The sequence below is a fragment of the Amblyomma mixtum genome, chromosome 2 (assembly GCF_055824585.1).
Source record: "Amblyomma mixtum isolate Tamu chromosome 2, ASM5582458v1, whole genome shotgun sequence".
Classification (NCBI taxonomy): Eukaryota; Metazoa; Arthropoda; class Arachnida; order Ixodida; family Ixodidae; genus Amblyomma; species Amblyomma mixtum.
In genome coordinates this window covers 197,631,483-197,646,087 of record NC_143013.1, presented here as the reverse complement: position 1 = coordinate 197,646,087, position 14,605 = coordinate 197,631,483, and the positions used below count along the sequence as shown (strand labels likewise).

General features: G+C 48.2%; 1 protein-coding gene across 1 annotated transcript in view; it reads left to right on the top strand.

Moving 5' to 3' along the window:
- The first annotated feature begins 1,607 nt into the window (after positions 1-1,607).
- The window catches only part of LOC149362144 (glucose dehydrogenase [FAD, quinone]-like), a 35,777-nt gene continuing 22,779 nt past the window's right edge, over positions 1,608-14,605 (top strand). Inside the window, exon 1 of the mRNA XM_089572914.1 lies at positions 1,608-2,234. Within this exon, the coding sequence (XP_089429040.1) occupies positions 2,111-2,234 (124 nt within the window). The 5' untranslated portion in view covers positions 1,608-2,110. The remainder of the gene's footprint in view (positions 2,235-14,605) is intronic.

Genomic DNA, 14,605 nt, shown 5'->3' with positions numbered 1-14,605 from the left:
TTTCTGAATTGAATCCAAAGTAACAGCGGCGTTTTCAAGCCTTTTAAGAACTTTCCCAACGACATTGTATTATTGTGATAAAATTACGCGCGAAGTTTTTAAACTAAAAAAAAAATGGTTGTGCAGTTGGGTATGCCTGGATGCACTACGTAGCTTCTCGTTGTGGTTGTATTAGCGGAGCTCCGACAGAGGCCCATGGCCTCCATCAGCTTGTTAGCGCATGGGTGCTCCACTGCGATCCATGTTAGCTTGCACCTGTCTCTTTGAGGCTGACCGCAACTAAAGCACCTGGACCTGGACGCCGGAATGAACGGATGAAATAAAAAATGAGCGGACAGCGTGAGCGCGAATCCATAGAGGAAACTAAAAAAACGAAACTGCAATATCCATTTCATGCGGTAATAATGAAATTTCGTCGCGAAGACAGCGCGAAAGATTGCGAAAGATTGAGGATGGCGAGCTGTCGAATCCGTTCGCCTCAAGCCGCCCGAATGCTGCTACAGCCATCGGCCAGGCTTGCGCGGTAGAGGCTGCCAGATCACAGAGACTTTGGACTCATTTGTAAATGTTTCAATTCAGCAGTAGGTAGCCGCTGACACCTGGAAGCTTAGCGCCCTATCTGAGCCTGTCGACGACAGCGTAGCTGTCAGCGAGCGGACTGTGGTTCCCGCGGATACTTCACTGCAACACTGGCCGCAGCGGTGGCTCAGTAGCTATGATGCTCGGCTTCTGACGCGAAAGACGCGGGTTCGACCCCGGCAGCGGCGGTCGCGTATCGGTGGAGGCGAAATGCTAGAGGCCCGTGTACTGTGCGTTGTCAGAGTACTTTTTAAGAGCCACAGGTGGTGGAAATTACCCGCAGCCCTCCCCTGCGGCGTCCCTCATAGTCTGAGCTTTTCTTTGAGACGTTAAACTCGTAAAAGCACACCAAACCTAACTGCAATGGGGCTGGACAAAAGTGACCCCCGAGATCTTTATCAAAGGCGAGCTTTACGCCGTTTGCTGCCCGTTGGGGCAACCGCGCTTTTTCCGGCTCCGCACCAGCGAGGTGGGAGCCGAACAAAGAACGGAGAGGAAGGGTCTCGTTTCGGGCCTTCCTAAGCCGGCCACTTTACTCGTGTCCGCGGACGGAATGCCGTTGAGACACAAGAATGCACCCGACAGCATGCGCAGGACTGATTGCGCGCGCACCAGGCTCCGTGACTGCGGCTGCGTCCACCGAGCGTGGGGAGGGAGGCTGCTCGAATGGAAAGGGTGGAGATAGAGAGATGGATAGGGAAAGTGGAGGACAGCGAAAGCTTAGATGTAGGCGCATTTCCTGGGAAGGTAATAATTGAGGATTGTCTACTCCTGTAAGTGCGCTCCGGAGACCGCTGCAAAGGAGGAGAGAGAGTGTAAGGAAAGAGATAGAGAGAGAGAGAGAGAGAGAGAGCGTGAAAGAGAGATTGAGGGAGATAGTAGAAAAGAAGAGGAAGAGAGCGAGTGCTTCATTTCTGTGAAAGGAGGTAAACTTTTTACTTAAAAACCGAAGAGCAGAGCAGAGGGAGAGGGAAGGGAGTGCTTGCATAAGCGAGTGTTTAGCGAAGGAAAGGGAGTGGTCACGTTATATAGGCTGCCACGGCTCGCTGCGCCCTGGTCCGTTGCCCACCACACGCGGCCCGAAGCGAGCTCAATAGCCCGCGGAACCTTCGGCGCACGGAAGGGCCTCGATTCAGAAACTGTGACCGCGACATCTGTCTCTCTGCCGGTGGAACCTTCTCTCGACCCTCTTCATCTTCAGGAAGCGTGGGACGATCAGTTTGCTTTTATCTCCGAAGTGTCGCACATGCGGGTTTAAATTTCGGCAAAGTGTATTAGACTCCGGAAGAGACCTTGAGGGCGGAGGATTCGCGCCATTTCAAGGCCTGCAAACCTCTCCTTCTGGTCGCGGCCTTTGTGGACGCCTGAGGGTTGTAGGAGTTCCGAAGAAGTGAGACCCTGGAATAAGTGCTTGTGTACGGCAAACACAGAGTTGAGCATATTGAAACGGCACGGACGCTTGGGGCTGGTTCAGCTGTTTTTGCGTTTTCTGGAGCTTGGCCAGCGCACACCGCCGGTCGTCAGCTGCATCATGCTGAGCAAAGCGGACATCCTGGCCGTTACGCTGCTCTTCACGCATTTGAAGCCGGAGCAGCAGCCGGAGTACTTCGACATCCCGCCGCCTGGCATCTACAAGGAATATGATTACATCATAGGCAAGTGGAGACTTTCTTAACTAATGGGTGCAGGCAAATTGAAAGGCATATCACCTCCTTTCTTTATGCCTTCGAAGTTATGAGTAGGCGACGTAGCTGCGGGAATTTATTGTGATGCGATAGAATTAAGAACGAATGGTACTTATCCCGACACGGTGGTCATTGTGGTTTTAGTGGCGTGGAAACTAACAGCACTTATAAGCTGGCGCAATCAAACGATATTTCCATCCTTCTCACACTGAAAACCTGTTTAAGTGGAACAGGTCACACTTCCGGCTATTACTCCCAGCTAGTTTTATCATACAAAAAATACTTTTCTGGGCGCTTATTGCCATGAAAAAGAAGAATCAATTCTTGTGTTCATTATACCGTGTAAAACGCCACCGTCGACTGAATAACACAGGAGCAAGAAAGTAGCCAGACCGGTAGTCGGATAAAGCCTATATAGAAAACTGCATCGGTATACAAACCGGCCATGTGAGGACGCTGGAAGGACATGGAGTAATATCTAAGGTCATCTTCAAATACGAAGGGATATTGCCAGGACAATTATTTTTCATAATCTGCGAGCTCTCGACGCGCCGGCAAGCATATCCGTCTGATTTTTAGCAAAAAAATTACTGTGTTTTATTGCCCTCGGTAACAGTCAGATGAACAGTTACCAATGCTAGCGAATATTTTACCTGCGAAATGGTGAAAGCACTGTCCTGTTGATGAATGAAATTAAACCATACGATTGTCGAAGGATTACTACGTTTTAGGACGAAAACGAAATGCAAGTAGAAATTTTCGATACAGTTGCACTGGTAAGAGATAAAAACGCTCGTTTTGCTCGTCGTCTCTCTGTCGCGCGCCGTTGTGTCAAATTTTGCGCTATCCATTGCAAAAGTAAAATAAGTCGAGTAATAAATAGCTTTAGGCTAAATAAGAGCTATTAAGTAAGTAATAAATGCTAACGACGTTAGCTACTGCTTCGTTTTGCAGCGTTAGTAGACGATACCTCAGCACTAGCGGCTCTTTTTTAGAGCAGAGCTCTTAGGCGCACGTTCCTGGATTCCGCGTAGTAGTCGGCGTCGGTGTAGGCATAGCCGGCGTAACACGCCACCTGACAACTGCGGCAGTGAGTAGCAGTGCGAAACGTCACCTGCCAAGACAAGAGCAGAGGAAGGGCCACCGGGAAGGTGGCACCTGTCAGCAGTGGCAGGTGGTGCGAGAAGAGCTGCGCTCCAATTTCGCATTACCGACTACCACAATCGCCTGTCAATGCTGTCTGCGCACCTCAAAGTAATAACTCAAGGCTGTCTCTCATGTGCGTGCATGCTGAATTTGAATAGTTTCCTCAAGCAATGTGTGCATCGTCGAACACGAAAGCGCGAATGGGAGTGCACAGTTTGTGCAATATGCAAGTGCGATATGCAAATGCAATATGGAAGTGCGATATGCAAATGCAATATGCAAGTTCAATATGCAAGTGCAATATGCAAGTGCAATATGCAAGTGCGATATGCAAGTGCGATATGCAAGTGCGATATGCAAGTGCGATATGCAAGTGCGATATGCAAGTGCGATATGCAAGTGCAATATGTAGGTCTGCCACAGTTCTGTTTGCAGTACGCGGCCGATGCTTCACGCAGAAATCTGCACGATACACAAGCACTATAGAATAGAATTCATGTGGAAAAGTTCAGGATGCTGTTGCATTGGGCAGAGCAGTATTGCTTAATTAAGCACGGCGAAAAATTACAGGCACACAAACAAGACACGGCCCAAGGTAGAGTTATGCTTGTACGCCTCTCTGTGCGTCTTTTTTAGCCCTGCAATAGCGGTACATTTAAGGGTACAGGAACAACAGCTTGCTAGTTGTTGACCTGATATCAGGCAAAACTACGTGAACAAAATGGTGAAAATGTGTTGGAAGCCTAACAGCGCTTTTCGCAGTTGCGTTAAGGTTAGCCAAACCCTAAGAGTGCCGTTCAGACAGCTCTGAGATTCGACAGGCTTGCTGCGAGGTTCTGCGCATCATGATGTTCCCTCTGTTTGCCTTTGAGCGTCTTTATGAGTTAAACAATGTGATGAGCCGGAGATCCGGCGGGACCATCTCAGTGAACAACAACACCATTATATGCGTGGACGCCCATTCGCAATCCTAGTAATACGAGGTTTTCCAGTCTACCAAGGGCACAACTGCCCATGGCAATCGTCTCTGGCATCGGGGTAGCAGAATAGAAAAGCAGGCTGTAGCATTAGGAAAGCAGACTACGGGCCTGAGGATTAGTGAAAGTCGCATGCCTTAGAATCACGTACCTGTGTTACGTTTGTGCAAGACGAGAAGTAATTTCTGCTTTCGAACGCATGGTCCGTTGCGTGAACTTGCATCTAGTAAATGCGTCGCGCTGGCTTTGCATTCATTAAATGTCAGAGCAGACGAGATGTACATGGTTGTGACGAAAATGTACGCCCACTTTCAAGAACTACGACGCTTACGAGTCGCCTTCCTTTTTCTGATGCGGTCGCAACGACTTCAGCGCTGCTATAACAAACCCATCAGTGTTAACTGGTGCGCCGCTGGTCGCCTTTCCTGCCACCGCTCATAAAGACCGTCGCAGAGGCCATTCGGGCGAAAGGCACTGGTCGCGCGTTCCCACTAATGAATGCCTGGTGTGGCAAGCATTGAAAGACTGCATAACCGTACGCGTTCTAATGCGGCGCCTTAATTGTTGGGCGTGTGCCCCTAAATGATCATCTGCTTAGGACGATCGCAATTCATACGCGTTTTTTTTTCTGTCTTTCCTTCCACGGTCCTCTCCAGCGACAGTGACACTGACGGGCGTGGTTTTGTCTTCCTACTTGTGTTGAGCATCCAAACGCCGCCACGGAGATAAAGACCGGGGCTGAGCCATTTGATGCACGCTAGCCATGTCGTCACCGTTCTCGGGGCAGCTATAAAAAATTGTTGACAGGATTCGACCTTGTCTTCAGATCTGCAACCCGTCAAAAGTTCAATACTGCACCGATCAGTGAAGTTTTATATGCCTGACGATTTCGCTGTCAGTGTTCAGAGGCCTCAAAAGTACGCATCACTCCGCTTTTGAGCACCGCTGATTCCTTTTTCGCACGATGCCAGACAGGCAGCAATGTCTGCATTCACTTCTGCGCTGAAGTTCCCGCTTGATTTTGTACATTGCGACCTCCTCGTTTTGCGTGTTGCAGTAACTTGTTCAATATAGACTGCACCGAACGAAACATTCAAAAGGCTAAACTTTGTGAGGATTGTAAAAGCATATGGCAAAGATATGTTGTGTGCTGCTTTTAGCGAGACAAAGTCAAATACGCTCTGTGTGTAGGTCCTTGCATGAGCTGTTCTTGGTGCGTTCTCGCGTGCTTTAGTCCCGAATGAGAGATTGGAAAAGGGCTACCAACGAGGCAGTCATCTTAGGGTAGCCAACGAGGCAGCCATCTTGGAAAGAACTTTTTGATCGTGGTTCTTAGAAATTTATTTCACAGAAGGCGCGCCTCGGCGGTGCTCTGTTTGCAAACTGTCCTTGCCGGCGCTTTTTTCCACCAGTTTCTCAAACCGGCTAATTCATCATTATTATTGACTTAGAGAAAATCTGGCATCTGGAGGTAGGGCGGAAGGATAATGAAGGATAATGAAACTCAGCCAGTCGCGTTGCATTTGGCCCCTTTTTTGACAACACCAATAGGCCGGATTAGCAGGGAACGTGGTAGAGGTACAAACAGCGCATGTAAGTACTCCCGAATGTCTAGCAAACCAGAAAGGACGGGTGACGGGCAATCCTGCGTGCCGCCATCGCTATTGTTCCTTCAGACGTGATTCGTAGAAATAATTGGACGTAGAAATAACTGGGCTGTTGTTCTAGGTGTGTTTGTGTAACAGTTGTCGCAATTAGGCATCATGATGGCTTGGGTGCTGCTTCTTGAGTTTCCTTAATGCGAACATCCCTGCAGCGGCGAGCGTTGTGACGTCAAAAGCATACAAAATATAGCAGGATATGAAAAATTTCCTCAGCGAAGACTCCTAAGGCACTGGACGGAGCTGTCAGCGGCCACGCCATGGTTGGGCGTCTGTAACGATGAAGGTGAAAATGAGGCTGCCGACTGCGTGAAATTATTCGATTCTTTGCATCTTGCAGATTTGGCACTGCACAGCGGAAGTATTTACAGATAAAACTGCTTTATTTCAATATCGACGTGCTTTGACAGCTCTTAACGCGCAAACATGCAAAGCTGCAGGGAAGAAAAAAAACACAAAGTTGAAAGGTTAACATAGTCGGAACGAACTTACTACCCACGCGTGAAGGGGACATTTTCCATCCTGTTCACATATCTTGTGATGGTTATAATTGGTTCGAGCTACCACCCAGCTTTCCTAATTATGAACCCGCAGCTGTAAAAACGGCAACTGTACCTGTTCTCACGATTCTGAAATCGAAAATCACGCCACTGTCTGTCATTTGTCTATTGAAACTTTCTGTCAAAGATTACACAAACTGCTACTAAGAAGTTGGTAACCAGCAGTCAGAGTGCATGAAGTTTTATTACGCACGCATTTTCGCAAACTTTTTCCGCGTAGTATAGTTAGTGAGAAGTAGTAACAAGGAGCCCGAGTTATCAAGCCACTGCACTTATTTTCTACTGCCTCCTTTTTGAGAGTGCACCGTTTTCTTTGCAACCACCGGCCCTGAACTATTCTGCGCGTCTACTCGGAAGGAAATTAATACGCATTATGCGCATGTGGAATGGGCAGATACAACCACGCAAGTGCGACGCACCCTGTACGCCTTGTAAGCCGACGCCAAGAGCCGGTGCGGCATTTGTTTCTCGTTTTTATTTTTCGTCGTTGCTTTGGTTTGCCTGTATTAAACGCGGGAGCCCTTCCCGTCAATAAACCCTCTCCCTCCCCCTGGAAACGGGTTCAGTGCGATGCGACAGTCGTCCGGCAAGAAGATGAAACCGAGAGACCGGGCGTCATTTTCTCTCAAGGACGAAGAGACGCCGCGAAGACGACCGAGGTGACACTTTTGAGGGTGCGCTAGGAACTCAAGGCCCCTGGCTGGTAATTGCGGCGAGTGCGCCACGCGATTAACTCGGTAATGGGATTCTATTATTCCGCCGCATTGTTTTGTGTTAACGACCGCAAAGCACCCGGAGAGCGTTAACTTCAACTTTTCAGAAAAGTTTACACTCGTGTTAGGGCAAAATGCCTAGCACAAGTTCCTGATGTTTGTTGCCCTAATGGTTCGTGCCCAGTTGAACGAGGAAGACCTACTGATATGAAGCTGTGTATGTAAACAGAACACTCACCGGGCATCCTGCTTTTGCTGAAAGGTGACGTATACATTTCGCTAAGGCCCTATGATTCAGCCTTGCAATGAGCGAAACAGCGAACATGCCTTTGACCACGGTCCTCTGGGGCGCTGCGAAAAAGGAAGTTCAAAGCACTTCTAATAGTGCCCCGTATTAAAAAAAAGAATATGGCCTTTCCCAAGGTGACCGATTTCCAAGGTATGCTACAAGACGGCGCGTCATCCCTATACCGAGGGCAAATTATCCTCGACTTTTCTTGGCCCAGAGGGGCGCAGGGGGAGGGTGAGAGCAGGTCCCTTCGTTCACACGACCCTACAAGCATAGCACTGATAACCCTGCCTGTGACATCTGTGGCTGTGATGAGACCATTTCTCATATTCTTTGTGAATGTCCAGCGTAAAGTTCTGCAAGGCATGCTCTCCGCCTTGCGTTGGTACCCATTTCTTCACGCCCGCTAACGGAGTTCCAGATTCAGGGCCACTGGCCGCGGGGATTATTGGAGATGAGGGCCTGCCGCGGCCTAGCTCCTGCGGTTCTTCCGAGTGTCGGGACTGCACGACAGGCTGTGACTTTGCCTAAGCCTTTTCGCCTTGTACTTTTTCTCATCTCTCCCTTTCCTCCCTCACCTTTATATGCCCTCATCCCTTTCCCCCAGTGCAGGGTAGCAAACTGGTTCCAGCTACTGGTTAACCTCCCAGCCTTTCTTCCTCCTCCTACAAGCATAGCAAGAAAGGAGGATTAAGTGGATTTTAACCAATCCGCCGCATTTCTCTCTCCGCGTGGTAACTACGGAGCCATTTTCACGAGGGGATTGTAATATAATTCAAAATCACCACAAGTGCGCTGACGTCAACTAGAGCCGCGCTAATTGTAGCAGTCTTCCTCGTATTCTAAAGACGAATGTTCACTCTGCGCTCTTCCTTCATGTAAGCTTCTAGTGGACAGCCCCAGAGAGAACGTCCAGACATACGAAATGAAGCTACTTATTCGTGAGAGGCTCGTCACGCGGCAGAACAAATTGTTGGGTTAGTTGGTTACGCATGGCGGTGAAACCGCGCGACGACACAAGGACATAGATGATAAGAAAGGGCGCAACACAGCGCTGAACGAAAACTGAGGTTTAACCACTTTTATTGCCCGTCTCGTGCCGATAAACGTCAGGTGTTGGCGCTGTATTGCATCCTTTCGTCTCACCCTGTGTGCGTGAGCTGAAGCGCGGTTTCACCATAATCATCATGCGAGCATTACGCTCACGCTAGGATCCTTGCGACTTCAGGCGTTCGCAACAGCGGCGTTTTCCTCTAAAGCACTGACACGGACGTCATAGAGTGGCATCGACTCGGTAGGGGTTCTCATGGGTTCTCAGCGCTGTAACCACTGAGCCCCGCCGCGGTGGCTCAGTGGTTACAGCGCTCGGCTGCTGGCCCTAAAGACGCGGGTTCGATCCCGGCCGCGGCGGCTGAATTTCGATGGAGGCGAAATTCTAGAGGCCCGTGTACTGTGCGATGTCAGTGCACGTTAAAGAACCCCAGGTGGTCGAAATTTCCGGCGCCCTTCACTATGGCATCCCTCATAGCCTGAGTTGTTTCGGGACGTTGAACACTAATAAACCAACTAAACACGTCTTGCCTTTGACCGGTGCTCTGTGCGCCGTCAAGCGGAATGGGTTGTGACCGCGCGCGTCATGTTGCGCCTTCATACGTGCCTAAAAACTGTGTCAATCATCTTTATCGAAGATAGATTAGTGCATTATGGCGGAAAAGGACGGCGCGTCCGCCTACCTCCCGCCAGAGTAAAAGATCTCTGGGAATTAAGGAAACCTTATTTTCTTATTTTCTAGTAACACAAAATGTTTTGTTGATGTTGTAGAGTAAGAAGCAATTGAAAACTGCGGTTCTTGTCTGAAACAAGAATGCGTTGATATCAGACACACAGCGACAGTTCAGAGTAATGAATAAATGAAATGGACATTGAATATGTCCAGCATTCTTGCACAAAAATTTTGAATACTGGAATATCGTAAGGCACTGTTATGAAAACATTGAAGGTAATGGCCTTTTCTTCTGATGCGTAGCAAAATCTTCCTGAGTTTTTCCATCGCTGTCACCGAGCAGTTAAGACTGTCATAGAAAACCAATGGGGAACGTTTTTGACGATAGAAAAAACATTAACAGCGAAAAAATACAATCCGATCGATGTGAGATGTGCGGGTATATTAATTGTGGCAGTCAAATCTTACTATGTACTAAAAAATTGAGTTCATAAATTCTTTCATGTTGAATAAAGGTTTTCCCAAGAATTGCTTCGTATGAAACGATGTGCACGTCTGTTCCCAGTTATGCGTACACAGGCGAAATAGACAGTGAGCCCCGCCGCGGTGGCTCAGTGGTTACGGCGCTCGGCTGCTGACCCGAAAGACGCGGGTTCGATCCCGGCCGCGGCGGCTGAATTTCGATGGAGGCGAAATTCTTGAGGCCCGCGTACTGTGCGATGTCAGTGCACGTTAAAGAACCCCAGGTGGTCGAAATTTCCGGAGCCCTTCACTACGGCGTCTCTCATAGCCTCAGTCGCTTTGGGACGTTAAACCCCAATAAACCAAACCAAACCGAAATAGACAGTGAATAAGAAGGTGAAAGTGATGGGTGGAGCTCTCTCAAACTACTATAATCAGCACGAAAAGATGTTTGACTACAAATACAGTTCCAAGGGACGCAGTTGGAAGGAAAAGCGCTTGTCTTTCCTTCTACGTCCCTTGCCGCTCTGTTTGTAGTCAGATAATGTACCAACTAGCCCAACTTGCCCTTTTACTGCAGGAAAGCTGTTGTGCAGCCCGAGTAAAAAAAAAAAAACATTCATTGTCCCGTTGAATGCGGTACACCGCAGTCGACAATTACAAATGAGAGTGGTGAAGGACACATAGCATATCAAAGACATGCACTTCAAGCTACGGTTTGGGAGCGGCCTGCTAGGAACGAATGGAACATTAGCGTAATCCAGACCACCATGCTCTGCTAACCAGAAACGATTTCAAACGGTAACATGTATTGCCCGCCCGTCAATCGGTGTAACTGGTGTGGCGTTTTCTTAAAGTTTTATGGTTTCTGGGGGTATAACGTCACAAAGCGACTCAGGCTATGAGGGACGCCGTAGTGGAGGGCTCCGGAAATTTCGACCACCTGGGGTTCTTTAACGTGCACTGACATCGCACAGAACACGGCCTCTAAAATTTCGCCTCCATCGAAATTCGACCACCGCGGCCGGGACAGAACCCGTGTCTTTCGGGCCAGCAGCCGAACGCTATAACCACTGAGCCACCGCTTTGGCTCTTCCTAAAGAGATGACACAGTAGGCGCTAGGACATAGCCCTCTATGTTTATACTGACTTGTGCGGGTGGGTCTGGATATATGATTCTCCTCGAGGAGACGCACTATGAATCAAATTTTTGGCAAGCCTGTGAACCGCTTAGAGCTTTATGTAGAATAAGCACTGAGCCGTTACTCATTGCCGAAACGACTTCACGCGCTTGAGTGGCGCCGCACGCTTCCGCTCTTTGTGGTCATTTAAACAGGAGCAAGAGTTGGGTATGAAATTAAAATTTTTTTAAAGGTGGTCGCTGGTATCGGAGGGGTGAAATTTTTTATCAATTAGAGTAGAGCAATGAAATAAGGCAAGCTTATTGGGATGTCCATTGAATGCTTAAACGTAGCATTTCATGAAATATGTTATGTTGTTTGGAGATTATAAATTTTTAATGCTTCATTGCCATAGCAAACTCGAAGAAAGCCTCGCATGACAATAAAACGAGGTAGGAACCTGCGTCATTCTTAAGTTTTGCCCTAAAGATTGATTAATCCGGTCACACTCATCAAGTATTTTTAGCAGCTTGATTTTTTAGATAAGAATGTTACATCCACTCACGGATAACGCACTGAATATCGTCATGTCAAATTAGTGGCAGAGTGAAAAAGTAACTCAAAAATATATGACCTGGTCACTGTATAAAGAATGCGCGAAGAAACACAACATCACGAAACTCATGAAAATCCATGAAGCCATTGTCATGCTATTTAGAGAAAACTGGAATCTTCACGGACATTTCGGCCAGCTTTTCGCTAGCTATAGTCACCAAAACGTTTTTTGTGACCGCTTCTTAGTTGTTGTCGGGAAAAATTTTCCGCGATAGAATTAAGGGGACCTTATTGATACTAAATCTGGTATTTTTTAAAATTCAATTTTGCTTTCGAAATTTTCGCGGTTTAATCACCGCGTCCTCCCTTAAGGTAGGCATTGTTTTAGCGCGTCGCACGTCAACCAGTCTACCAGACAAGGATGAACGAAAAAAACCACCGCGAAATTAGGGGCACGAAACCAATACTTTTTTTTTTATTTTACAAGTCAAATAACGACATGCAGTAGAGAGACGAAATAGAAAACGAAGCAAACATATGGATGACATCAGAGTGCCTGGCCAATCCCCAGCTGTGGGTATGTGCCATCGCTTCAGAGGCAACAAAACATCAGGGAGGAGAGATCCGTTTCCTCACACCCAATGGATTACAGTTTCTGCAGTTGTGCTGCCCAGCACGACGCTCCTATTTCTTTGACGGGAAGCGACGAAATGACTGTTTATTTGGTCGTGGATGAACGTCAAACGAGCGCAGCTGGTCCAAATTGATGCAGGACATCTCAATACCGCCTACTTTACAGCCCGGTTGCAGTTTTGGAGCGTTTAACTGCACTGCTATTTCTCCTCTTTGATTCAAAGGACACCACCTGGACGATCGTTTCACTAAGTTGCCGATGCCGCTTCGGCTTCAGTGATACACGGCCGCCGCGGCCATCACTCAGATTGGAAACACAGCACTGAGGCGCTTAGTGGCCGTCCGTTGCCTTGACCGAGAATCCGCGGTCAGCGCGCTCCAGTCTCCCGCTCGCGATCGCCTTTCTTTGACCTTCGCGCCATACAACCTTTTACCAGCGCGCAGAGATGTACGTGATGCTTAGCTGGTGAGCAGAGTTATGAGGCGGAAAAGACGGCAACGGAGTTTCCCAGAACCGCCAGAGGGAAAGTAGAGCGGTAATGCGGAAGGGAGCGGCGAAACTGCGTCCATTGTTTCCGTTATCTCCGCGCTCCTGCTCCTTTTACCTGGTCCGTGTGGTGTCAACGTGTAACCCTTGGCAGTGAAACTTGCTGCCTGTAGAAAGTTAGTTCTTCTTTCTCTCTCTTTTTTTTTCTTTTTGCAAAGAGATTTGGGGTCACGGTATTAGCGCGCGGGCTACGCTAGGAAGCTAGGAAGACGTACGTAGGGGCGTAGGCCGTTTGAAAGGAACGCGATCGGCACTGCCGCTCGGACCGAGCACTTTCGAGCACTGCGGAACGCTACTTGACCCAACTCATTCGCGTAAGACAACTGCAGCGAAATATTTTTGATATGACGACACTTTTAGTTGAGTTCGGTAATCATTATTAAATGGAGCTGACACAAACGCCACGGAGAGGGGCGGTAGGGACAGGGAGATCACATCTGGATGGCAATTCCTGCCTCACATGCAACCCCCCCCCCCCCCCCCCCCTTCCACACGCGCACACACACTACCCGCGCGCGCTGCCGATAGCGCTGGCGACAAGATCCTGCATGCGATTGCCTTAGAGGCAGTGTTGCCTCAAGTACTTTCGCGCGTCCTACTCGGTTTGGCTGCGTTAAAATCGAAGCATTGTTTGCCCTCCGTGCTGCTGTGGAGCTTACGCTATGTGTGTGACGTCACCTTCCGGTTTCTTCGACAGTTTTCGTTGCATTCGAGCCGCCACATACTCTCCCGGTGTTCCGACCAATCAATAAATCAGGTGTGGCCTATATTGACGGTTTCGATTGCGACAGAAACTGGGAGTACAGACGCTTGTGTTATTGGCCGGTATGTACTAAAATTCTACTGTGCTTTCTTTATTTTTCGCATTTTGCGATTGGCTTAGTTGAGCTACTGCAGACCGCTGCCATTAATCGACTTGAGTGGATATAGCTCAGTAAGGCATGTTGACGGGCTAGTTGGTTATTCATCTTGAAACTTGGGGAAAAAACCCACGCATCCAGAAATTCGATCTGCCTTTTCTGTACACATAGAGGATTTGTTTTATTCCGTCCCGCATGCTGAGCTACTGGCGTCTGTTCTTTCGTGTATTGAAGGTACAGGGGAAATGGCCTTCCGGGATGCTGCTGGTATGTCTGTGGAAAATTTTTTGAATTTATTGGAGCAATATCTAAAGGTCACTTTTATTGTTTTTAATGAGCAACCCTACTTACAGAGAAAAGGCATATGTATAGGTTCCTGTGTCGCCCCTATTTTATGTGAAATTTTTTAGCTGCTTTGGACAAGGAACTTGCACAATTATTGGTAGGAGAACCTGTTTTTAAAATTTTTAGATATGTTGACGATTTTCTTATCCTTTTATCCACTGGTTTTGACAATTCTTTCGAAGCTAATGTGTCCAGGATTTTAAGTGTTCTTAACTTCAAAGGGTGTGGCCTAGTTTTTACGCATGAGCTCCCAAGGGAGAGGAAACTGCAATTTTTAGATCTAAGCTTGGCGTTCCGGGAGGACCATTTATGTTGGGGTTATTTTCCTCGTACTAGCAAGGAACTGCTGCCCTTCAATACGGCGCACTCAAAAATTGTGAAGCGCGCCATCGCCTCGTTATGCTTGGAGTCCTCGTTTTCGAAGTCCTGTCCGCACCAAATGCACGATAGCTTAAGAAATCAGATTGGACGCCTTTTGGCTGCTGGCTTCCCCTCGGTGGTGTTGACTGCTGTCGCTGAAACCCTCCTCCAAAAATCAAAACGCTGCACCAGTCCAAAGAACCTTGAAGAAAGGGGCCCTGTGGTAAAACCTGAAGTCATGCCTTATGTGCACAAAGTGTCACACAATTTGAAGAAGGTAGCTAACAGGCACAAGGTACCGCTCGTTTTTTCAGCCCCAAACAAGTTGTGCAAACTTATACCCCGGATTTGTGGCTCTGAGCGCCCTGGTTCAGCATAAAACATCAGCG